The 24707-nt window shown below is 54.1% G+C and overlaps 2 protein-coding genes and 2 long non-coding RNA genes across 5 annotated transcripts; 2 read left to right on the forward strand and 2 right to left on the reverse strand.

Annotated features, from left to right (window-relative positions):
- Positions 1-2588: 2588 nt before the first annotated feature.
- On the reverse strand, positions 2589-6512 carry LOC112620743. Of its 2 annotated transcripts, none has more exons than XR_003118580.1 (2): positions 5617-6512; positions 2589-3279 (listed from the first exon to the last, which is right to left on the reverse strand). It is a non-coding gene; the product is annotated as an uncharacterized LOC112620743 (long non-coding RNA). The 2 variants fall into 2 exon arrangements; XR_003118579.1 differs by lacking the exon at positions 2589-3279 and adding an exon at positions 5028-5190 and having other exon boundaries at positions 5617-6343.
- Positions 6512-10361, forward strand: HOXA11 (homeobox A11). Its single transcript, XM_025379555.1, has 2 exons — positions 6512-7440; positions 8843-10361. The coding sequence occupies exons 1-2, from the start codon at positions 6738-6740 to the stop codon at positions 9073-9075; spliced, it is 936 nt and encodes a 311-aa protein (XP_025235340.1). The 5' UTR covers positions 6512-6737; the 3' UTR covers positions 9076-10361.
- Positions 10362-17537: 7176 nt separating this feature from the next.
- Positions 17538-21278, forward strand: HOXA10 (homeobox A10). The gene is made up of 2 exons (XM_025380680.1): positions 17538-18519; positions 19697-21278. The coding sequence occupies exons 1-2, from the start codon at positions 17562-17564 to the stop codon at positions 19969-19971; spliced, it is 1233 nt and encodes a 410-aa protein (XP_025236465.1). The 5' UTR covers positions 17538-17561; the 3' UTR covers positions 19972-21278.
- On the reverse strand, positions 19957-23316 carry LOC112621303. Its single transcript, XR_003118698.1, has 3 exons — positions 22917-23316; positions 22111-22567; positions 19957-20561 (listed from the first exon to the last, which is right to left on the reverse strand). It is a non-coding gene; the product is annotated as an uncharacterized LOC112621303 (long non-coding RNA).
- Between the last annotated feature and the right edge of the window lie 1391 nt (positions 23317-24707).

Consider the following 24707-nt stretch of genomic DNA (forward strand, 5'->3'; position numbering starts at 1 on the left):
GAACATAGGGCCGAGCAGGGCCAACTTGGCGGGGAAGAGGATAGGGGAGCCAAGACCCTGCTGGAGAGCGTCTCCTGGGGTCCCTGAGTCCAGGCCCCTCCGTAGTGCGTGGTAGGCTTTTGGTGAGACCCTTGATGCTCTTCTCCTGCCTAAAATCCACACTGAGATGTGAGGCGCAATCTTCCAAGGTAAAAACCCTTGACTCCCAGCCCCCAAGAATCCTTCACTGCACTCTGCGAGGGAGAGAGCCCCTTACCTCCTGCCCATAGCCTGCCTCCAACAGGTCAGAGCATCAGGCCCTGCGGTAAACAGTTAGCTTAAGCCTGATCTGCCGCTGAGCCTGTCTCTCCAGGTGAACCAAAGAGGACGTGCAAGGGATTTCTTTTCGCGGAAGCGAAAAATCTGAGTTGTACCCCTAGGGCTACACGGGTGGGCTGGGCTGTGGGGGCATATATAGCAGAAACAATTGTCTGTGAATGGGTAGCAGAAATGCCTGGCAGGGTGTGTAGGGGAGGAGGGCTGGATGGGGTGATGGTTCTTCTCAAGCCTGGAATGTGAGCCACCACGAGCACTGAGTGGAAATGGAGCTGCCCTAGGAAGCAGTTGGAGCTTTGTGGCATGCGGGCTTCCTGTGAGCTACGGCTGTGGGGACCGAGGCCCAAGGACCAGAGCCAACCTTCGGGTTGGGCCACCCTCTTTTGTCTTCTTTATCTCAGACACACTCTGCTGGGAAACCTGTTTGGGTCAAAGCTGCACGGGGAATGGAAGGCAGATCCTGAGAACTAGGGCTTCGCCCTTCAAAGTCTCCCCCACCCCATTTGTTCCCACTCTATAGGAAAAAGAAGTCTAATAATTGGCAACAATAAAAATAAAAATAGTTAATAAAGGAAGTAAATCTTCTCTTCTCCCTTCAGTTTGGGATCCACTAATGTAAATGATAACCAGATTGCTTGGGTACTTGAGACCCTCAGCTGAGCCCTGTGCCCCACTCTGCAGTGGCCAGGGGAAGGGTATGGGCCTTTTCAGATATTTAGGGGTTTTGAAGGATGACTGAAACTGCCAGTCAGACCAAGCAGAATTATGAGGTCAACTTCAGGGCACTACCTATTTCTGAGCTTTTAGGAAGTGTAGGGGACTTTGGGGGAGGGTGGGTGTCTCAGCAAAGGGACAAATTAACCCCTGCCTCCACCTGGTAGTGACAGAGGTGATCTCTTGATTTTTTATCGAAGCCTCAGTGCTGCCTTTGTGCAGCGCCTGGAAAATGTGATGGATTGGCAATGATCTGGCAATAAGCCATGCCCTGAGAACAAATACTGGGAGATCTCCTGGGCCTTCCCGGGCAACTCACCTCCCCAGCTCACCATGGAAAACAGACGTGCCCACAGGAACCCTTCTATTTGGAAGGAGATATTCCTGAAATGGAGGAGAAGAGCTCTGTTGCCATTTCTACCCAGGGCCTCCCGGCCAGTTCTTGCACCTGTGTGCAGTATGATCACCAGGGTTGAAATACTCTTCTGTGTAGCTTTCTAGAAACAGTGCGACATTTGTGGACAGAGGAAAGTAAGGGCTTAGGCAAGCAGGAGGAGGCAAAATATTGATGGTGCCCTAAGCAATCCAACAAGAGAGAAACTTAACTGTAGCCATCTGGGAGTGAGATTCAGTCTGTCAAGTGGGTCCTCACCCCTGCCAGGCCTACCCCATCTGGGTTGCCCAGCCTAGAAAAGCAGCAGCTGGGTCTGCAGAAGAGAAGGAGGAAGTGTTGGGGAAGAAAGGAGGCTAGAGAAGGGAGGGGAGAGGAAGGGAGATAAGCCGGATTTGGTGGGGCCTTGGGGTGGAGTATTCCAAAGAAGGAGGTGGGAGACTTAGTTCAGGCTCTGGTGGAGGCCCGAAGTTGGGGGAGAGTCAGGGACCTAACAGCGCCTCTGCTCTGCACCTGAGTATTGGGTGCCCTCCAGTGGCACCTCAGCCCTTGCTCAGTCTAGCAGAGGCATCAAAAAAGGTAGGGAAGAGTCCCAGCAGGTGAGAATGGCTGGAAGGAGGCAGGGCAGGAGACAGGAACTTTAGGGGGGACAGGAGCAGGATCAGGAACTGTAGGGGGACAGGACCCCCTTGAGAAGGACAGTGGTGACTGGGGCAGCTTGGCATTGACATTGAGACTGTGGACAAATGCTGGGCATTCAAAGGCCTGCATGTGCAAGTACTGGGGACTTCGCATTCTCAGATTTCTGGGACAAGGAGCAGCTGCTGCCTCCCAAGCTAGCCCCAAGGAGAGAAGAGGGTGGCCCAGCAGCTTTGTCAGTTGGAGCTGAGAAGCCTGGAGTGTGGAGGTGCTCCCGGCCACCCAGCTCTATCCTCCCTTGGAGTGAGAGGGTGTTAAGCTGCCTGTCAAGTGACGATCCTTGCAGCTCACGTCCCTTGAATGACTGTGCTGGAAACGCCCCCAGCACAACAACCACGGTAACAAGGCCTCGCATTGCCCGGTGCGCACCGACGGCTTCAAAGCCACCCCGCCTGGGCACTGCCCGCCGGCGCCCTCCCGCTGCCTCCCGGACCCCTCCGGCTGCAAGAAGAAGCGGAGGCGGCAGAGACGCCTGGACCCACTTTATTCCGATATTCCGCCTGCAAAGGCGGTGGAACGAAGCGTAAGGCTCAGGGATGGTCGTCCCCAGAGAGGAGGGTCCCGGAGGCGCTGCGCAAGCCCCCCCTCCCCAACCTTTCGGGCCAGATCAGACGAAGCCTCGGAAAGGCTCGGTCTGTTTTGCTGACCAAATCTCCTTGTTAGCCGTTTCCGCCTGACAAGCCTGGCGCGGGCGTCGGCCTTCTCCTCTCCGGGTGGCCACCTCCAAATGCCGTGCAGGGAGCGATGGGGCCCGGCCTTGCAGAGGGCTGCCTGGACCTTGAAATTTGGAAAAACAAGAAGAGACTGAACCGGGCTCCCTCCCTTCTCTGCAGACACACACGCACCGTCAGGCCGCCGCCACTTCCTGCCTTTGTTTTTCTTCCTCCAAACATTTTTTGGCCTCTTGCATTAGCCGCGGTGGGGCTCTGGGTTGACGATAAAAGGAAATACACCCTGAACAGTTTTCTGGAGATGGCGCGAGCTCTGGAGCTCCTGAGAAAGAACAGCTCCTGGGAAGCCAGTCGCCAGGGCCAATGTCACAGCCTTACCCGCGCCGGCCTCTTCAAGAAATGGAACTCGGACTTGGCCTTCCGGGGCGGCTTTAGCCTCAGTCGGGTCTTTCCCAGAGCCCAGTGGGTTACGCTCGGCTGTTGGACCTCCTGCAAAGCGGAAGAGTCAATCATAGGATCAGAGCAAAGTCAAAACCAAGGACCTGAAGGTCTGCCTTCCCTTCTTCCCGTGAATTTGGTCTGATCCTCAGAGCTGCGCCCACCCCTCACCCCAGCCGCCTGCCTGGAGAAACCTTCACATTCACACCGCCAGCGTATTCCGCACACGAGGGCAGGAGCGGGCAAAACTGGGACATTGCGCAGTCTTGGGGACCTGAGTACCCTTCTCCTATTCCTGCTGGGCAACTAAAAGCGTTCGGTCACTTCAGGCTTTTTCCCTTCTGCTGATATCAAAAGCCTTTTCCCTCATCCATCTTCACGGCAGCGCCCCCACACACCCACTTCCAGGCTGCAAGTCCCTCCGGGCACCCGGCTTCGGTGCAGCCTGCCGAAATGCCCTGCCAGCCGCTCCCGGAGCGCCTTTTTCACCCCCAGCCTTTTATCCGGAATTCGCCTTTGTCTCCTGCGGACACCCATGGGATCCAGCCCTGCCAGCACCCTCTCGGTCTGGCTCTCCAGGAGGACATGGGAGGCAATGGTTATGCGGAACAGCGCACACCCCCATACCGACCTTTCTGCCGGGACCGCTCTCCCTGACACCAGGGGAAAACCGATCTAATTAAGAGAGGGGCTGCGTGCCGCTGGGGGAGGTGGCCTGGCATCCCCCGCTGGCGGGCCACCACAGCCCCGTCTGTTCAGGCACAAGCTGAAGTTGACTGCCAAAACTGCTATAAAACCGCAGGTCTGTCTAGAACTGTTTTCGGTTTTCCTAGACGCCCCCGGGTTCAATTATGGTCTTAAAAGCCCTAATACAAGTGCAAGAATTTGTTTGCCTTCACCCAGGGGCGGGGCGAGCCCCGCAATGGTGGCGCCTTTGTTATGGCAAAGTCACTGAAACCCTTCATGCATTCCTTTTGTTCGAAGGTAGGGGTGGTGAGGACTGGGTGGGCTGCAGAGAGAGAGTTTGGGATAGCCAAAATCAAGCCAGGGAACAGCTGGAATACCTTTGTTTGAAACCTCTCCTTCTGTCTTTTATATTCTGTCTCTAAAAAAGAGATGTTGTGGAGAAACAAATATTTAGCCTTGTTGGTCACTGCTGGAAATAGAAGTTTTTTCGCTGCAGGGCAATTCTGTAAATGTGCTTCCCAGCTTTAGGAGGTCTGAAGCTACTCTTCTCCAATAACCTTCCTTCCCACTGGAACTTCTCACTCACAGCACTGCTGCCCTCTGGACAAGCCACAGTGGACAAATATGTCAAGCTGAAGATGCACAAATAATTTCAAATTCAGTTCTCAGGGATTCAAGGGACATGAAAGTTCTTGTAGCAAATCTTGAATAAAGAGCTCATTAAACCAATGTGTCCAAGTAGCTTGATTTGTGATAAGCAATCCTTGTAAAGGTGGTGGTGGGGGGAGGTGGAAAGCCACAGAAACATTAATGCTAGTAAATTAGTTTACTCGACTACAAAGTAATTACTCGATATTATTGATATTTACAGCAGGTATTCAAATGCAATGGTAGGCCATTATTTGGAGAAAATACATAATGAGAATATTTCTTTTCCAGTGCAATACATGATTAGATTTGTTATTGAGTCAGTTACAGTCAGCTCAGCAATAAATAAATAAATCGATGATGACACTTATATACCAAAGATCTTAGAGTTTATACTCTAAATCTCCCCCAAAATATGTAAATACCTTTGGCTATTTCCTGGAGAGGGAAAAGCAAAAGGTTATCTTTTTATATATCTTTTATTTTCCTTCAGCAACACTCCAGATCCTTCCAAGAAGAGAGTTGTTGGGAGGCCTCAGGTCTGGGCCCCTCTCAGCTCCTGGCCCTGCCTGGCTGCTCTGTGTCCTCTCCCTTCTTTCGCTTCCTCCAAACATTGCTCCTTCAATCCTGCAGGTTGTGGAGCATATTTTGCCTTCTTAATTTATTTTTTTCCTCTTCTCAAGAAAGCTAGACTCAGAGTATTGCTATGGTCTCTCTTTATCCTTAGCACAAACCTAGCCTTTTAAAGGCATCCCTGTCTTCCCAGGTGCAGGGAGTTGGGGAAGCACCTCTCGTTTCTCTGGCATTGTATTCCTTCTGTGGAATGAATAGTAGGAAAGGCACAGAGCTCTCTGAGTTTTTGCCCTGCACATCCCTTGCTTTCACTCTCACACATTGCAAGGAAAGAGAGAAGGAGAGCAGGAGAGTAGGCGAGTTACCCCTTTCTCAGCCACCTCTCCTTGGCCCTCAGCCCGTCCTTTCCACCCCCATTCTCCCCACACCCCTGGAGCTCTGCAAGCAGCCTGGTGGGCCCCCCACGAAGATGCAGCATACCCAGGAGAAGGCTCCTCGGATGTCAGCGCCTCTAAAGCAGCCCAAGGGTTGCCTCAATTGCATGGTTTCCCGCGTCCTCAGCTCCAGAAGACCAGGCAGATGGGTGGACCGGTGAGCAGCGGGGCAGCCCCTGTGTCTCTGTCTCTGCCGAGTCACTCCGAAGCCCGGCAGGCAGCGAGGAGGAGGGGGTTTCTCCAAGGACAGAAGGTGGGATGAGGAGGCAGGCAGGGAAGATGAGGGGAGAGGTGGATCCCGGGTAAGACGAAGGCCCTTCCGGGCCCTGCGGATCAGTGACAAACCGCGGGGAGAAGCCGTTCTGGCTGTGGGCGGTTTAGGGACGGAAGGCACTAAAGCGCTTCGGAAGTGACCATGAATGAGAGAGTGTAATCAAGTCACCGTGCAAATCGGACAAGCCACGAGGCAGGCACATCCACGGTTTCAAACTCTGGCCCCGAAGGGGTGCCGGCTAGGGTCTGAGGCAGAGGCGCTTCCCAGAGCAAGTCTATGGGAGGGGGACTGCGAAGAACGGGGTGCAAATGCGAGCCTCCAGGAGAACAGACTCCGAGACCACAAGCCACACAGCGACGGGCTCCCACCTGGCTATCCCCAGTCCAGGGCACCCCTCACCCACCCGGAGAGCTGCGGGTGGGAGGTGGGCACGAGAGTTGAGCTCTCACCGCCCTCTGCACACTCGAGAACCAGGACCCTGCAATTGAGCACAAGCATGCTGCATGGGGGCGCACCCCAGCCTCTCCGCGCGCCGGGAGGCCCCCAGCGAACATGAGTTACACCGGCGATTACGTGCTTTCGGTGAGAACACCGAGTGACGATCTGTTGCTTCCCCTGAGGTGGCTACAAAGAAAGGAAGCCGGGAGGGAGGGGAGGGGAGGAAAAAAAAAAAAAAAAAAAAGGAAAGGGGGGGGGAAAAGGCCCGGACTAGCTCGCAGCTTGTCAATTTCAACATCGGGTCACATGACCAGCACCTCCCTGCTAAGGATGGGGATAGATTTCCACGTCAGCTTACGTCTCCAAATTTCTACTTCACGGATCCGCTTCAAAGAGGCAGCTGCAGTGGAGAATCATGTTAAGCTCGGCTACTGCGGAGAGCCCAAGGTAGCCCAATGATGGATTTTGATGAGCGTGGTCCCTGCTCCTCTAACATGTATTTGCCAAGTTGTACTTACTACGTCTCGGGTCCAGATTTCTCCAGCCTCCCTTCTTTTCTGCCCCAGACCCCGTCTTCGCGCCCAATGACATACTCCTACTCCTCCAACCTGCCCCAGGTCCAACCCGTGCGCGAAGTGACCTTCAGAGAGTACGCCATTGAGCCCGCCACTAAATGGCACCCCCGCGGCAATCTGGCCCACTGCTACTCCGCGGAGGAGCTCGTGCACAGAGACTGCCTGCAGGCGCCCAGCGCGGCCGGCGTGCCTGGCGACGTGCTGGCCAAGAGCTCCGCCAACGTCTACCACCACCCCACCCCCGCCGTCTCGTCCAATTTCTATAGCACCGTGGGCAGGAACGGCGTCCTGCCACAGGCTTTCGACCAGTTTTTCGAGACAGCCTACGGCACCCCGGAAAACCTCGCCTCCTCCGACTACCCCGGGGACAAGAGCGCCGAGAAGGGGCCCCCGGCGGCCACGGCGACCTCCGCGGCGGCGGCAGCCACGGGCGCGCCGGCAACTTCAAGTTCGGACAGCGGCGGCGGCGGCTGCCGGGAGACGGCGGCGGCGGCGGAGGAGAAAGAGCGGCGGCGGCGCCCCGAGAGCAGCAGCAGCCCAGAGTCGTCTTCCGGCCACACTGAGGACAAGGCCGGCGGCTCCAGTACGTATAAAGGCAGCGCCCTGCGCTTTATGAAAGGGGAGTTGGAAATCTAGCGCAGCACCGCTGTTAAATTTTTATATGCTGTTTTATAAGCATATAAGGTTTATGAAGGGCCTTTAGGTTTCCCCCAACAAAACTTTGTTATAAAAGGCGGGATCACGTGGCGAGTGCTGAAATTGGCCGTGAAATACCCACCGGCCAAGGCATGTCTGCAAAAAAAAAAAAAAAACAACTCCTCTTTTCGCTTTTTTCCCTTCTCAGCTCCCAAGCCCGGCAGCTCGACCCCGCTCGGGGCCAGCTCCGGGCTGGGGAGCCAGAGGTGGGCGCCTGTAAATTCCCCCTGCAAGGGCTTCGGGAGCCTTTGATAGCAAGGTAATCCGGAGATTTTTATAAAAGCCATGTGTTGCGCCGGGACTCCAGTCCGGCCGGGATTCAAAGGCGTCGCTGTTTAACGACGGCGCTAGGAGCGCGTTTAACAGATAAAGTAGCCCGCTTAGCTCCAGCAATATATTAAAAGAAACAAATTAACCCAAAGTTGGCCTTTTTGTCCAAAGGAAGCCATTTTCCTCTGGCGTGGTGGCAATTACGTGCCTCCTTCTGCCCAACTGCATGTTATTCACAATTGTTATTCAATCTGTCAAAAGCGATTTTTTTTCTTGTCTTGTGGGTCTTTTTTTTTTTTTTTTTTAAGGGGGATCAAGTAGAGCCTGCCCGCAGCTTCGGGAAGCCCCCTTTGCCTTCACCCTACCTAAGATAGCGCCACTGCTCTGCCGTGTGCAGGGCGACCGTGTGTCCGTGGTGCTCAGCGAAGGCCTGGGGTAGGGGGCTTCCGCTGCCACCTCCCCACCTCGGGGGAGCCGGGAGGCTGGCTGGGGAGGCAGGAGCTGGTGGCCAGGACTCAGGCTGACAAAGACCCGGCAGCCGCCGCAGATGTTAACGACTGCCCAGTCTTGGCCGCAGCCTGGAAAGATTGGGACTGGAGCCGCCTTTACTGCCTTGGGAAGGGGCAGCCCAGGTGCTGGAAGGTGAAATGTCCGCAGGCGGCTGTTTGTTTAGTCTGGCCGGCTAGAGGCAGCCGGCAACCCCCACTCGGCTGCTTTCAAAGAGGCTTAGGCAGCGCAAACTCGCCTGTTGCTGTGCGAAGCCCTCCTTTCTGTTCTGGGGGCAGCGGGAGCAGCTTCCCCGGGGGCCTATCTAGGGAGCTGGCTTTTATCTGTGGCTGAGCCTCCAACTGCGACGGTTCCAAGTATGCAGTCATAGAGTTAAAGGCAGGGGCCTGGGGAAACTTTGACGGGGCTTGGGCTGGACCACCAGTCCCTGTGGCAGCCCTTCTCAGCTATGGGCTCTGGGGTGGATTGCAGCCCCACACCGGACTCACCCCCTGCCTTTTCTCCCTTCACAGGTGGCCAACGCACCCGCAAAAAGCGCTGCCCCTATACAAAGTACCAGATCCGAGAGCTGGAGCGAGAGTTCTTCTTCAGCGTCTACATCAACAAAGAGAAGCGCCTGCAACTATCCCGCATGCTCAACCTCACTGATCGTCAAGTCAAAATCTGGTTTCAGAACAGGAGAATGAAGGAAAAAAAAATTAACAGAGACCGTTTACAGTACTACTCAGCGAATCCACTCCTCTAAGGCTCCAGCGGCTGGAATTGGGTGGGGGGCTTCATACACATGAAATAATATGCAGATTTTGCCCTTGACAAGGTCAAGCCACATGGTGACTTTTGAAAAGAGGTGTGCAAGAGAGGGATGCATGGAGATAGCCCCACACGAGGCGGCCTGGGACTCTCTTGATTAAGATCTCAGTGGTTAAGATTCCTAATAATCATTGGATTCTGAGAGCTGTGTATCAGCTAGAATGACAGGTTTGGGACCCCTGGTGGTTCACTCTTGGAGCCTGCAGAGCTGCGGGCTGGGTGTGGTCTCCGCCGGGGACTGGGCCCCCTGCCAGACCTCCTGGAGGCTAACCCCTCCACATCCTCCCTCTACTGGGAGCCTACCCACCCCCAGGACCCCTGAGTCAAAAAGCTGTGTGCTCTCCAAGACCAGTTCAGCTTGGGGACAGGGGCAGGAGGAAGGGGTAGGATTACTAGGTGCCCAGAATGAGGCTGCTTTCCAAAGCCAATGTGAACGGCGGCGGCTGGACTTAGAGGTGGCTATGAGGTGGAAGAGGGCTGCAAATCCTTGTGGGAAAAGAAATCTGTGATTCCAGGTGGCGTCAGTGTCTTTCCACTCCTCCTAGCCACCCACTACACTTATCCAGCCCTGAGTTCCTAGCCACCGCCTCCTACAGCCCACCTGGCTTTTCTTTCTACCAAATGAGGGTCTTGGTTTCAGCCTACCACTCAGGCCCAAAGCCTCGTCGCAGAGTGGACTGTTCCCTGAGGTGGGAGATATGGAAAAGCCAAGAAGCTGCGGCCAGGCCACTGGCCCCTGAGATCTCTGCAGGAAATGGCTGTGGAGTGTGGCAGTTTGGCAAACTCTCCACCACATGTAATGAAGCTTGGATTTGCTCAGTGTCTGGCTGCGGAGCAGCAGGCCTGGCCAGCAGGTCTCCAGCTTTGGCTATGAGGGCCTTGAGTCCCCCAAAACACCGGGTTCCAGCACCACACTCTACCCTCATTGGCTCCTGAACTGAGCTTGGAAGCTTCTGGTGACCTTCCAAGAGCCTGAGAGTGAGGTGGAATTATTTTAAAAGATAAATATTATATTATATATATATATATTTCCCTGAAGGAACCAAAGCGAATTTTAAAAGATGCAATGTAGAGGGGAAAAGAGATGATGAAAATATTTAAAGGCTCTATCTGTTTACAGTGTTCCATGGTTAAACTCGCTCACTGCTAAGAATATTTGAATGTATGCTTCATACAGGGATGGTGTTCAAAAAACTTGTAAATAAAGAAACCATAACCAATTTTGTTTTCCTTCCTTCCTTCCTTCCTTCATTCCTTCCTTCCTTCCTTCCTTTCTTTCTCTTTTTTGCCATTAGTTGATTTCCTTTGGGGTGTTGGAGGGGGTGGAAAAGGTATTGAGAATGGTCTTTTTAATCTCTTGCAACATTTGGAAAGTGTTAGGGAAATGCTCAGAGGCAGTCGGCCTGCCCAGACTGGGGATCTCATCTGGGAAAGCCAGGCACCCTCCCATTGAATCTCCTTTGCCTCCCTGTATTAAGAAATCTCTATTGGCTCCATTTGTACTGGGAGTGTTGGCCTGTCCTCAATTCTGGTTCTTACCCACCGTGTGTGTTGCAGCATGTATACAGGCAACTGGGCACAAGGAAAATAAAGACGGTGGAAATTGGAGTATCCTGGTGTGACATTCCTCTCCCTGATCGCCTTTTACTGCCAAATGTCTGCCCCCCTCCCCCACCCACCCCAAAAAAACGCCCTACCTAGTTGAGGGGCAAGTTATCCAGCCCCTGAAAGGGTGAGAAGGTGACTAAGTCAGGAATTGGCTACAATAGAAGCCAGGCTTAGGAAGCCAAGGTGGTTGGCTATGTCCTTGTGGGAAGTGGGGACCTGGGGATGGGGTATCTCAGGGCCTGGAATAATGGACTTTATCCCCTCAGACTGACCTCAGCCCTGGAGAGGGCCTTGGGGCCTGAGGTGGCCAACAGGTCAGACCCCAGGCTGCCCTCCCTCACCTCAGGACCGCTAGGCCTACAATGGGACCGTCCGGGGGCCCGTGGAGGCTTCATCAAGCCCGGTCTGGGTTCCAAGGCAGAGCAGACTCCCAGGAGCCTCTAAGGGTGCTTTTTCCCCAGCTCCCAGCTGAGGCTGCTTTTTCCCTTTGGGAAAAAAGGAAAAAAAAAGGATGCCGGTTTCCTCTTTGTTTGCTGCCTTTGAACTTCTGCCTTAAAATTGGACATCACCCATAACCTTGAGGAGAAGGGCTGAAAGGACAGAGCCCTTTGTTGCCCACTCCACCCTCTCTTCAGCCACCCAGGCAGGGCCAGAGCAGCAGATAGGGTCGCATTTGGAGAGAGGCCCCAGACCCCACTCTGTTTATTTGTTTGTGTGTTTGTCTAACTGGCGCGACTGGGGAAATCAAGCTAAAGGGGAGTGGGACAGACCCCGAGATGAATGTCTAGGTTGATAGGCAGACACGCAGAGACGAACAAGGGCCCTCCTGGGGGGCAGGGAGGGGGCGGGCTGGGAAGCCTGGGTTTAGGGAAAGACTTCCTTTGGGATGGTTAAAGATTAACCAAAGTCTCTCAAGTTGCTAGAGAGAGTCTAGTCAGGAGGACTGCTCGCGGGCGGGCGGCGGGCGGGCGGCGGGCGGGCGCGGGTTTGATTTCTGAGCCCTATAAAAGCCCATCCTCCGATGGCTGTGACAATGTGGTCGTAAACCCGTCTGGGGCCGGCGAATTTGCATATTTGGAATGCGCCGCTATAAACCCGGCTGGGGTTTTGCAGCGATTTCTTAGATGTAAAAATGAGATCTCAATAGCAGCGGGCTGGGCACATCCTCTCCTCTCTCCCTCTCTGCCCGAAGCCGGTTTCCCTCTCTCGGCTCGGAGCTGGAGCTCCGGCCCAACCTAGGCGCGCAGCCGCCACGAGATGGCGCACTTCCGATCAATGTCAAAGCCGCCGGGGAGCCGGGAACCCCAGCGTGATTCTTGGCCTTTGTTCGTTTCTGATACTAAGAGCAGCACGGTACATTATTTCACTTGTCCCGCTCCCCTTCGTATCAGAAAAAGGGGGCTCACCCTCAAGAAGTGGTTAGTATTGTAATTTAAAGCAACGCGCATTCGCTAGGCCTCGCGAGCGTCGCCGAGCGGAGAAGCCAGCTGCCCCTTGGCAGTGATTTCGGAAATGTGTCAAGGTAAGAGGCCACAAGTTTAGCAATTTCAGTCTGGTGGGGCGCGAGTGGGAAGGTGGCCGATGTCTAAGCAGGGTTCTCGGGAACGTGGCTGGGTTTGTGGGGTGATGCGGTAGGGAGCCCCCACCCCATTGCTCCCGAAGGTTGGAAAGCAGGGGGAGGCCTAAGTAGAAAAGTTGAGAATTTTATTTCCTTGCGCTAGCATTTCACCCAAGGCGAATCGTTGGATTTTTGTAGAAATATTCAGAATAGAATGGGCTAGGGATGAGAGGTATCTAGGCGAAAGGGTTCCAGTTGTGCTGGGATAGGGGGCTGTGGGAGGGGAAAAAAAAAGAGAGAGAGATGATCGGGGGTTGAGGAAAACAGAAAGTTTCCATTCTAAACAATGGGGTGGTAGAAGTCTGCGGCCGGTAAGGCGAGCATATTCCCAGGGGCAGACGTCCTGGAGGTCACTCGTTTCCCACTAGGTGCATCTCTAGGTCTGCCCAGTAGCTTGGAGAAAACCTTTGTTCCGAAGAAGGCCAATTCGGAGAAGTCGCATGTGATTTTTGAGAGTGCCAGACCAGTCTCTGTACTGCATACTTGGAGTACGCTGTTATAAATCCCGCGATTTTGCAGCAATTTCTTACATGTGAAAATTAGATCTTTTGTAAAAGATATTTTGCAAATATGCAAAAATGTATTAGTAAATACTAACACTTTTTTTTAAAAGCTGGGGCCAAGGATAAATTTTGACGGAGCAATCACTCCATCGGGGTTGTCATCAAACACATTTTAAATGATAAAAATTCACTTACATTTTGGAGGGCCGATTCAAATTCCCTCTTTCTCCTATATTTATTTTTTAATACTATTTTTCCATTAGTTTCCCACATCTTTTTCTTTTCCCAAATATACAGTGTATGGTGAGTGGGGGGAATCCCAGAGAAAGTAGGCACTCCCTGTTGTGTAAATTTTGCCTATCATAGTTAGTCTTTGCTGAAAGCTGGCTCCCAAACTATGCCGGAGCAAAGCAACAAGGCAAGAAATGAGCGCTCACCCAGTGAGCTGCTCTCTGCAGCGGGAGCCCACCCTACAATGCCCGAGCTGCCTCCAGTTCTAAGGCAAGAGGCGGTTTGTTATGAACAAAACTAAGAATATTGCAATTCAAAGGGTGTGTGAAAAGGCCCCAACACTTCCCTAACAGGGGTGGGGCCATCTCAATGGTTGGATTTAGAAAAACTTTAAAAATATGTTGTTTAGTAATAGACTGCACCTGATAGATTCAAAACAGACGCGTCAAATATCCCTGAAAATGTTGACATTCTTAAAGATGAATCAGAAAAGAACGTCATTGCTTGTGGAAAAATTTTCTAACTATGCATAAATGCATGGATCTGAGAAGCTCTGATTTTTTAAATTTTTTTCTGCTAAAGCCAGATATGTAAAAGCAGACTTTATTTTTCTTCTGTGGGGCTGCAGCCCAACTCCACCGCTGGATAATTCAGAGCCTTGAAAGCACTTAGAGTGCCCTCCAGACACAAATTGTTTACCAGCAGTTTCGATCTCAGGACCTGGTATTTTTTCTTTAGGAACTTGTTTTTCATAATAGTTTATTTCTCATTGCTTACAAGGGCCTACTCAGAAGGAGTACCTAGTGAACTGCAGCCTAATCCTTGCCGAAGGCCTTAATCCATGGGCCTGGTGTTTATTTTGGCCCCATAGGGCTGGCGGGCTATTACGCAGGTAGAAATGGGCAGTATTTCCTCCTAAATTAAACATGGGCTCTGGAGGTGACTGTGTAACCGCTGCATAAGGCCTGGTTGAGGCAAGCAGGCACTGAAGATTTAGGTCAAAGGTACCCTGAGGGAGAGGGAGAAATTTAGTAGCTGGGAAGAATGGCAAAAAAGAAAGAAGGCAAACGAGCACGAGGGAGGAAAAGTGCTTGGAAGCCGACCCACACTACAATTGAATTGCTTTCTTAATCTCTTGGGGTAGGGAATCTCAGGAAAGCCTAAGCGCTCAATAACTGTAATATTTTATTGAGAAATCTAACACTTCAGTGTTAAAGTCTAGAGAGCGTGGGAGCCTTGGGGATCGGTCGGGGATGCTGGGGGCTAGGAGACCAACCGAGAGGGCCAGGGAGGCGTTTAACTTGAGCTTCTGCTGCATTGGTATCCTCTCATTTGAACCAGCAGCAGCAGGCCCGCCTGCAGCCAGCCGGCTCACGGACAGTGTCTCGCTGTGTTTCCCGCTCAGCAAGCCCTGGTGGGAGTTGGAAGGCAGTCCTGGGCCAGACAGGGGCTGCCATACACGAGCTTACATACTCTTTTTAAAAGCAAGAAAGAGCTCAAGCCCAACATCCCGTTTGGTTTATTACAAGGGGGAAAAGTCATGCTAAAGAAACACATCTGGCTCACCACAAAAAGGTCACTGAAGACCCAAGTGCCAATGCCACGGCCTGCGAGGCCCATAGCAGGCCTTCCAGCTCCTCTACTCTTCGGCTGAGGCAGCCTTTTGTAGCAGACGCAGTACAAACTGACTTTTGTAACCTTGGTTGGCACGTGCAGGTCTCTGGATTCTATCCAGCCTAGAAGCCCATTTGGCTGCCCTACAGGGCCCTGACCTGAGCTGTCTGCCACAGGGCACCCAGCTTGTCTTACCAGCCAAATTGGCAGGGCCCCCAAGTCCCAGGAGACTGGGGGACTCTGGAGGACCTAAGGAAAAGACTGAGGGGTGTGTGAACTCCTTCGAAATGATGGGTCAAACTGTGGGAATATACCGATATGCATTTTTCACAGAATGAGTCAAAACTTACTTAGATTTTCCAGAAGGGTCCTGACTCCCTAAAAGGTTAGGAAAGATAAGTTAAGATCATTGTATTTTACTTTATTTGTATAGCCTCCACTATCTCAAACATATACTGGACCTTCCCAGATGTTGGCCTGGGAAGCTGCTTTCTGCATTTAGCCTGGAGAGGCATGACTCTAGGCCCAAGTCCTGGCCCACTGACCTGCTATGGCTCATTATCCAAGAGGAAACCTCGATGCTCTTGCGACCCACTTCCCAAATGACACAGCTTTTCTGAGAGGCATGGGCAGTGCTGAAGAGCAAAGCTTCCTTCCTAGGCAGTCCCCAGCTCTGTGGCATTTCCAGGTGGCATTGCTAAGGGCAACAGTCCCAGCCAGTTCCACCCGTCTGGTGAGCAGGGTAAGGACCAGGCAGATCCAGAAAGCTAAAGATAGGGCCATTGACTGCGGTGCTCTGAAGCTTTTCTGCATTCAGGTTCGTCTGCCTCATGGGCCTAGCAGGTAGAGAATTTGCCTTGGCCTTGGGTGCAGGAGCATGCGAAGAGCGAAGGAGAGTTATCTCTCGGTCTTGATTCCTCTAAGCCGCTGCTGCAGCTTCAAGACCCTGTCAGGCTGGAGAGAACTGGCTTTCTTATGCTCTCTCCCCTCCTGTTTCTCTCTCTCTTTTCTCTCCCTCTGTCCGTCTCTCCTTCTATCTCTCTCTTTTTCTCTCCATCCGCCTTGGCACCCTGATGCTCAGTCCTCAAGGCCCGGTCACCGTGGGGCGCCGAGGTTGAAGTGGCCGGAGCTCCGCGCTAGCGGTGGCGCGGCCTTCTGGGCCCGGAGCTCGGAGCAGCCACGGCCCGCAGCGACCACAGCTGCTTGAATCTCAGAAGCCAGACCTGGAGCTCTACCTAGCCAGCTCTCTCGTGCGCTTTCAGGGTCCTCTCAGGCTCCTCTTCTACCTTGGGCTGGATTCACATTGGGAGGAAGGAGACAAAGTGCCGCGTATGACCTGGAGGCAACAGTCTTTCCCAGCTGAAGGCAGCGGCCTGAGCGGTCTGTTTCCTGGGATGCCGACGTTCAGCAATGCCAGCTCCGAGTGGAGCCGGAGGGGTGGGCGGCCTGGAGTATCCTGGAGACCTGTAGCCCACAGGCCAGGGGCAAGGCAGTGACCTCCCGGGCTCCACTGGATCTGCCCGGAAAAGGTTGCATTTCCTGAGACTAGCATGAGGCTCACACTTGGGGGCTAGCACCTCAGGCCGGCCATTTCCAGTTGGCTAAAACAGAGCCCCTGAGTCTGCTGAGCAAAGGGCCTGGCCTCCACATGCTCTTATAACAGGGCCATGAGCCCAGCCCGGCCTTGCAGGGAAAGGATTTCCTCACCGGGGCCTCGTTAAAATGAACACACTGCAGGAGCAAGGACTGCCCTAGCTGAGGGTATGGGAGGGAGGGGAAGAGGGGAGGGGACAGAGAGGCAAGAGTGTAGTGACACTGGTTCTTGCTGTAGCCTCCAGGAGCATATGAGTGCCAAAGCTAACAGGAGAGCAGGAACTTAAGGCAGCAGAGGTGTACACCGGGCACACCCCTCGAAGTCTCTCACTTTGGTCCAGCCAAGGACCCCAGGGCCAGCATTTTACTTCCCTGAAATGACTGTGGGCTTAGAGTCTTCCCTACGTGATGAGGGGATGCATGGACCTGGCTCTGGCCTCGGGAGTGGGAGTGGGGCCGTCTTTCCGTCAAGGTTGGCAGCAGCTTCCCACCCCCAGTCCTGCCAGCCCACCAAAGTCCGCTGACAGGAGCTGTAGAGAAGGCAAGCCAGATGAGCACAACACCACAGAAGAAGATCCTAACTGGATCAAGGGACTGGGGGAGAAAAGTGTTGGGGGTTAGGGGCTAGGGAACAACCATTGCATTTTGAGGAAAAATCTGTGGGAAAGTCGACTTCCAGTTCACTCTGGGCTCCTGACACTCTGAGGATTTTGACAGCCATAGGGCCAGGTCATTTTGAGGATGCAGAATTCAGACAAGGGGCCAGCTCCTGATCCAGAGCTGAATGGGAAGCGAGTGAGTCCCCGACATGGCCAGTGGTCAGAGTACACCGGGGACTAGTGGCAGTTTCTGCGACAGGGATGGTGAGCACCCAAGGCAGACTGGGCGCGCGCCATAAACACCCCACTCGTGTGCGGGGCCCAAGGGCGCTTCAAACGAACCCCGGTATGGGGCTCACGTCCGGGTAGGGGCGGGGCGAGCCCAGCGGCCAGGCCCCCCACCAGCCACGTTGCGGCAGCCCCCACAGCTCCCGGCCTTCGGGCCAAGGTGCCGGGCGTGCATCTCCTGGCCCATCAATACAGATTACATATTTATATCAATCGCGGGCTTCGAGGGCGCCCTCGGAGAGCGGCCCCGCGCCTACGAAACCAAACTGGGAGTGGTCGCGCGGAAACTCTGGCTCGGGATTGGCTGCGGGCGCCCGCCGCGGTGCGGGGGGATTGCTAATCGTATTCAGCATGTTTTGCACAAGAAATGTCAGCCAGAAAGGGCTATCTGCTCCCTTCGCCAAATTATCCCACAACAATGTCATGCTCGGAGAGCCCCGCCGCGAACTCTTTTTTGGTCGACTCGCTCATCAACTCTGGCAGAGGCGAGGCGGGCGGCGGTGGTGGCGGCGCGGGGGGCGGCGGCGGTGGCGGTTACTACGCCCACGGCGGGGTCTACCTGCCGCCGGCCGCCGACCTGCCCTACGGGCTGCAGAGCTGCGGGCTCTTTCCAGCTCTGGGCGGCAAGCGCAATGAGGCTGCGTCGCCAGGCGGCGGTGGCGGTGGCGGGGGTCTAGGTTCCGGGGTGCACGGCTACGGGCCCGCGCCCATAGACCTGTGGCTAGACGCGCCACGGTCTTGCCGGATGGAGCCGCCTGAGGGGCCGCCACCGCCGCCCCAGCAGCAGCCGCCGCCCCCGCCGCAACCACCCCAGCCCCCGCCTCAGGCCACCTCGTGCTCTTTCGCGCAGAACATCAAAGAAGAGAACTCCTACTGCCTCTACGACTCGGCGGACAAATGCCCCAAAGGCTCGGCCACCGCTGCCGAACTGGCTCCTTTCCCGCGGGGCCCGCCGCCCGACGGCTGTGCCCTGGGCGCCTCCAGCGGGGTGCCAGTGCCTGGCTACTTCCGCCTTTCTCAGGCCTACGGCACGGCCAAGGGCTATGGCAGCGGCGGCGGCGGCGCGCAGCAACTCGGGGCCGGCCCGTTCCCCGCGCAGCCCCCGGGGCGAGGCTTCGATCCGCCGCCGGCGCTGGCCTCTGGCTCGGCCGATGTGGCCCGGAAGGAGCGAGCCCTCGATTCGCCGCCGCCCCCCACGCTGGCTTGCGGCAGCGGCGGGGGCTCGCAGGGCGACGAGGAGGCGCACGCGTCGTCATCGGCCGCGGAGGAGCTCTCCCCGGCCCCTTCCGAGAGCAGCAAAGCCTCGCCGGAGAAGGACTCCCTGGGTAAGCAGGGCTGCAGAGGGCTGCAGTCAGGCGGGCAGACAGGCAGACGCAAGGAGGAGAAGGATCAGAGAACTAGGAGCCCGCGCAGCAGCCGGCCGGCCTTGGCCCAAGCTGCAGGCAGGCTGACCTTGTGAACTTGCTTTTTAATATTTGGGCGTGGGGACGCAGTAAAATTCATGTCCGGCTTAGCGCCCCACAGCAAGACGTCCTCGGCTCTGGCCTCAGCTTCCCCTGACTCGGGGCGAGGACACCAGCGAGCAGGCCCCCTCCTGTGCGCTCTTCCCTGTGGCCGGGAGCACCCAGAGCCCTGGTCCCTGCCCAGCCTTCGCGGCGCGGCCCACGCGGGGGGGAGGGGGAGGGAGGGAAAGTAGCTCGGCCGCAGATAGCGCGGATGTTTGTAAGGCATCCAAAATAAGCAGCCGCCAGCGCCAATAAATAAGCCCATTAACCGGCGAAGTTCGAGTTTACGATCCCCATGCTTTTTTCAAAGTTGCTGAGGGGCGGGAATCTTCGTTGCGGGAAGAAGAAAAGGCAAATCCAGCCTGGAAGCTGGGGGCCCTGAGCTGGGAGCCAGAGAAGGGACATTTCGCTTCACCTGGACCTCGGAATCGCCCAGCTATTTACCCCTGGCTCCTGGAGAAACTTGAGGGAGGGCCCTGGACCCCCGAGTAGGTTTCTCCTCCTCTTCCCCATTGGACCAATGATGCCCTTCTTTCTCCCCTTATCGAGTCTTGGGCAATCAGGGCCCTGGGGTGAGACAGCCAAGCTGCCTGGCCCTCCTTCCAAGTAAGCACCCCGCGCTCCTAGCCTGGGGGGCTACAGGAAATATTTGTCTGCCATATGGGAAGAAGCAAAGAAAAGCGTTAAGTTCAAGATGTACAGTCTGCCCTCCCAGGCCTTTCCTTCTGCAAGCATCTACGGCTTAATGCTAAAACAGGTGTTTGGGAAAGTGGGGGAAATGTAAATTGGAAGGATCATGTAGATTGAAGGCCCACTCGATTTTTGTCAAGAGTTTTGGAGGAACTGCTTGCTCTCAGCAAGCCAAAAACGGGGGCAGGACTCTCTTCTCTGTGACTTGGGACATCTCTCTTATGGGAGAAACGGAGGCAATTCACTCCCGCGGGCAGCCGGTGTGTCCTCGACTTAATCATCCCCTCTTTATTCTTTTACATGCCAGGCAATTCCAAAGGTGAAAACGCAGCCAACTGGCTCACCGCAAAGAGTGGTCGGAAGAAGCGCTGCCCCTACACGAAGCACCAGACACTGGAGCTGGAGAAGGAGTTTCTGTTCAACATGTACCTTACTCGTGAGCGGCGCCTAGAGATTAGCCGCAGCGTCCACCTCACGGACAGACAAGTGAAAATCTGGTTTCAGAACCGCAGGATGAAACTGAAGAAAATGAATCGAGAAAACCGGATTCGGGAGCTCACAGCCAATTTTAATTTTTCCTGATGAATCTCCAGGCAACGCGGTTTTTTCACTTCCTGAGCGCTGGTCCCTTCCCTCTGTCTTCAGCCTCTGCCCAGGAACTCGCACCTGTGCTGGAGCCCTGTTCTTCCCTCCCACGCTCGTCATCTCCTGGGCCGTTACATCTGTGCAGGGCTGGTTTGTTCTGACTTTTTGTTTCTTTGTGTTTGCTTGGTGCTGGTTTATTTGTTGTTTTCTGGGGGAAAAAGCCATATCGTGCTAAAATTCTATAGAGATAGATATTGTCCTAAGTGTCAAGTCGTGACTGGGCTGGGTTTGCTGTCTTGGGGTCCTACTGCTTGAAATGGCCCCTGTGTTCGGCCGAGCTGGTTTCCTGCCCAGCCTGGGGCAAACCTAGCCGGAAGGCCGAGGTCCCATTGTTGGCGCTGAGGTGTCTGGCCTGAGGTCAATGGTGCAAGGAGCCGCCACCGGGCATGTCTGCCTGGAGTGCTGTGCTGTGTTTAATCAGGGGATACAGGCCCCTGGGTTTCTTTTTTCTTTCTTCCTTTCTTCCTTGGCCAAGAGAAGGGCTTACAGGCATGGACATGCAGGTTGGCAAACGGGCTTGAATTTGGCTGATTTAAAAAGTAAGAAAGAAAGTAAAAAAGAGTAATTTTTCCTTCCTCTGTAAGATATCTCAGCTTTAAAAAGAAAAAAAAAAATTACCAACAGAAGGGGACTGCTTTTCCAGTTTCTGTAAGGTCTTACATTGCTTGACTAAAATGTCTCATTTACCTCTAAATTTCCATATCCTTCTAGCTGTAGATAAATAATGTAGTTTTGTTTATACATTTGGAATTAGTGGATTTTTTGTCATTAAAATTGTTACCACTGGTAACATGCGACAAGCACACCACAATTCTCCCTATCTTGTGAAGTTGTTTTTTAAAAATCGCCTTGAACAAAAAGTTTTTTTAATTTTTATTTTTGCTTTCTGAAATTCACAGAAGCCTAGGAGGACTGGGGTAAGAGGAATAAACTAGAGAAGGGAGACATTGTTTGGATTTCCTTTATACTGTGAAGTTACATGCATAAAAGGGTCAAACCTGTAGATGCAGAAAAAGAAAAAAAACTATAAATACAAATCTGTATAAATGTCTATTATTATGAAGAATTGCCAATCTCGTTTTAAGCAAATGCATTCTATCGTTATTATAAATGTTAGTTCTAGCTCTATTTACTTCTAATCTTAAATCAGAATAAATTAATATTGTATTGCTGCTGTGCGTGGAAAAAGACGATGTTTATGTTCTTATAGAATAAAAGCTGTGGAATGAAGCTTTTTAATTTTACCTCTTTTTTGACTTCTTATCTTCACCTTCCACTTTATCCCGTTCACCACTTTTACAACAGGAGGACTAACCCGAGCCCCCTGCAATTACTTTAGGCATCTATTTAAATATTACCTAGACGGTCGTAATTTGTCTGGGCCCTATAGCCCTGGTGCCGTAAGGTTTGTCGGCTTTTGTTCAGTTTTATGGCTTGCTAGTATATCTGGATTGTGGCTGTCTTGGACCAGTGATTTCAGTTGAGAGGGGAGCTGCATAGACAGAGGAAGCCAAACAGGATTTCTTTTGGGAGCCCCAGGGAGGCTTGCAGAGGCCGGTTATTTTGCGGGTGTCTAAGTCTCAGATGACCCTCAATCTGAATCGGAGAGCAGGCCTGGCCCACAGCGCATCCCTAGTCGCTGGAGGCAGCCGTTAGGTGGACCCGGGCTGGGCGGCATGGGGGCCGCCCCCTCCCCCAGTACGGCCTCCCCCACCTGGCGGCCCTCCGTAGGGCCACGCGTTTCCTGCTGGCCAGAGTTGTGGGGGGGGGGGAGGGCTAGGGGGAGGGGGCGCGGGAGCGCGCGCCCCGGCGGGAGGGCAGCTAGGAGGCAGAGGCGGGAGAGCGAGCGGCGGGAGGCCGGGGCCAGACAGGGAGCCGGGCTCTGTACTGTCCCTGGCACTTTCGAGCCTTACACGGCTACCGCCGCTTGGCGCCGGCTCGCTGGGCTGCAAGATTTGGGAAAGCAGCGTGCACACTGCTCCTCGGAGCTACTCTCGTCTCGCCTGCTCCCCGCCTTTATTCCTCTCTTCCTGCCTTTCCTCGCTCTCTTTTCCTCCCTCTCCCTCCAAGGCATACCTTACTGGGGCCTGTGGCTTCCCCTTCAGTGACGCATTTGCGGCTGCCTGGGGCATTCCCTTGCAGCGGCGGGCGCAGGTTGCCTAGGGGCTGCGCTGGGCCGGGCGCGATCGCAGGGTTCTCTCCTGGCGGCGGCGGCAGCGGCAGCGGCGGCGGCGGCAGCGGCGGCGGGCGAGGCAGCCCTGCGCGGGCAGCACCAGAACTGGTCGGTGATTTAGGTAGTTTCCTGTTGTTGGGATCCACCTTTCTCTCGACAGCACGACACTGCCTTCATTACTTCAGTTGAAATCGTCTCCAGGTACTCTGCGCGCTGGGGTCGGGCCGGGCGGGGCATCACGGCCCTGGTCGTGCCAGGCCTGCGGTGGCATCCTCGGCTTTCCCTGCGCAGGAGCCTTGTGTCTTTCTCCGTAGCGCTCTGCCAGCCGGCCGGCTTTCCCCTTCCACCACACACCTCCACCTGGCCCACAGCAGGTAGGGTCAGGTTGGCTGCTCCTTCGCGGACGCCGGGGGCGTGGTAGGAATTCTGGGCCTTGGGCGATTCAAGGTCAGGGGCGCACGCTTCCATCCTGAGCCTCCCCCACTAGAGGCCTGCGCCTGCCCAGGGACCTCCTGCCAGGCTCTTGTAAGGCTGAAACACACACACACACACACACACACACACGCGTGCGCGCGCACACACACACACACACACACACACACACCAGTCCCGGGTGTGAGCTCAGGAAAGAATCTTCTTCCAGTGGAGACTCAGGCTGGACTAGGAAGATAGGGCAGGCAGAGGTTGGGATCCTGGCCTTGTCACTTACCCTTCTCTCTGTAAGCCCAGCCTCTGTTAGGAGTCGCTTCTTTCTCTTTTCTTCCTTCTTTTCCCTCTCTTCCCTTCCTCTTTTATCCCTTCTTTCTTTTTTCTTCTTTCCTTTGCTCCTTCCTGCTTTCTTTTCTTCCGTTTGTCTTTTTTTCATCTTCCGTCTCTGCCAGATTCTATCTCACCTCCTTATCTCCTTCCCAAAGCATCCTTGGGGAGAGGCTTAGGGCTGGCTTCAGGAGAGCCTAGGGAGTCTCACTTTCCTCTGTGTCTCAAGTAGAGGTTGGGAAGTCTGCTGAGGAAGGGCCCGCGTGGGGCGGCTGCCGAGGGCGGTGGGTTTGGGCCTGGTGTGTTACTGTGCAGACAAGGCCTCGGTTATGATCACGACCGGATGGCGGCGGCCTTGCGTTTCGTCTCCGCCTGTCGCTAAAGGCTGATTAGGAGATCTGATTAGGGGGCATTCGCTGCAGCTTTGTGTGCACATATCGAGGGCAGGGAGGCCTTTGCTAGCCTCACTGGGAACTGGAGCTGAGGCCCAACCAGCCTCGCTGGAGCCTGGCCATTCTCTGGGAAGCTCTTAGCCGGCTCTTCCCGGCCTGCCGGTCACAGCTTGGGGTTTGACCGCATTGAGGGAGACTGGCTAGGGCAAAGCTTGACTGCTCGCTTGCTAGTGGCTTCTATTAGGTACAAAATATGTTCCATACGGCACCTTTGTGCCGCTGGGTACTGGAGAAGGGGACCCTTAGCAGAGCCAGTATGTTTCAAATGGGCAAAAAGAATCCCAAATTCCAGAGCCATTGATATAAACTTGGGTCATCGTTTCAACTTGTAGTCTACAGATGGGAGCCAGTCTAACCATTTTCACTCCAGAAAACAGAAAACAAACTATCTCTCCCTACCCCCAACACACACAGTTACAGATTCGTGCCCACAGAGCTGTTTCCCTTCCCTGCCTGGACTGGAGGCCCAGGAACTGTTCCGTTGCACAGCCACCGGCCTGCTGTCTGAAAGGACCGCATACCCCATTCCCTTCAACTCCTCCGAGCCATTTTCTGGACCAGGATATTTATTAATTTCAGAGATCACAGTTTTAGAAATCTCAGTCGAGAAGGGGCGGTTTTAAATTATAGTCATTTACTATTTCTTTATGATACGCAATCTCTTTCACTTCCAAAATAAAAGCAGACAAAAAAGTCTGATTATTCTGGCTCCAAACCTTTGGGCTGAAGTGAGACAATATTTGGTTTTCTGATTTTTCTCCTCTTTCTAGGCACCAGTAACATCTGCTTAACACTCAAGGCCTGCTAATTGTTCAGCAATTCTCTTATTTGGGGGCTAAGGCTGTTTAAAGGAACAACTTTTTTACTTAAAAAATACTAAAATAATCAGTGTCTTCTCTGGTATAAAAAGTGGAAAAGGCAGCCAGACATGCCCAGCCCATTTGCAGACACTTAAAATTAGGAGCCAGGGTTTCCTCCAGGGTTAATTTTTTAAATGAAAATCTCAGAGGCCTGGCGGACTGCGGGGTATTTAGGACAGGGTGGACTGTGGTGGGGGTGGGCATGACCTAGAGGAATTTATAGGGCAAGGAAAATGTTAGGGGGAGGGAGATGAGGCGGACATCACGGGGCCGTGTCGGAGTTCATTATGTCGGCCGCTTCCCTCTTCCAGGCGTGGGTGCAGGAAGGGGCACTCTGTCGGTATCCGCCCGGCTTGGCAACCTCGCTGGTATATGAGAGTCCCAGCCAGAAGTGTGTCAGGGTGTTTGGTGGGGGGGGGGGGGGGGGATTAC

The sequence above is a fragment of the Theropithecus gelada genome, chromosome 3 (genome assembly GCF_003255815.1).
Source record: "Theropithecus gelada isolate Dixy chromosome 3, Tgel_1.0, whole genome shotgun sequence".
Classification (NCBI taxonomy): domain Eukaryota; kingdom Metazoa; phylum Chordata; class Mammalia; order Primates; family Cercopithecidae; genus Theropithecus; species Theropithecus gelada.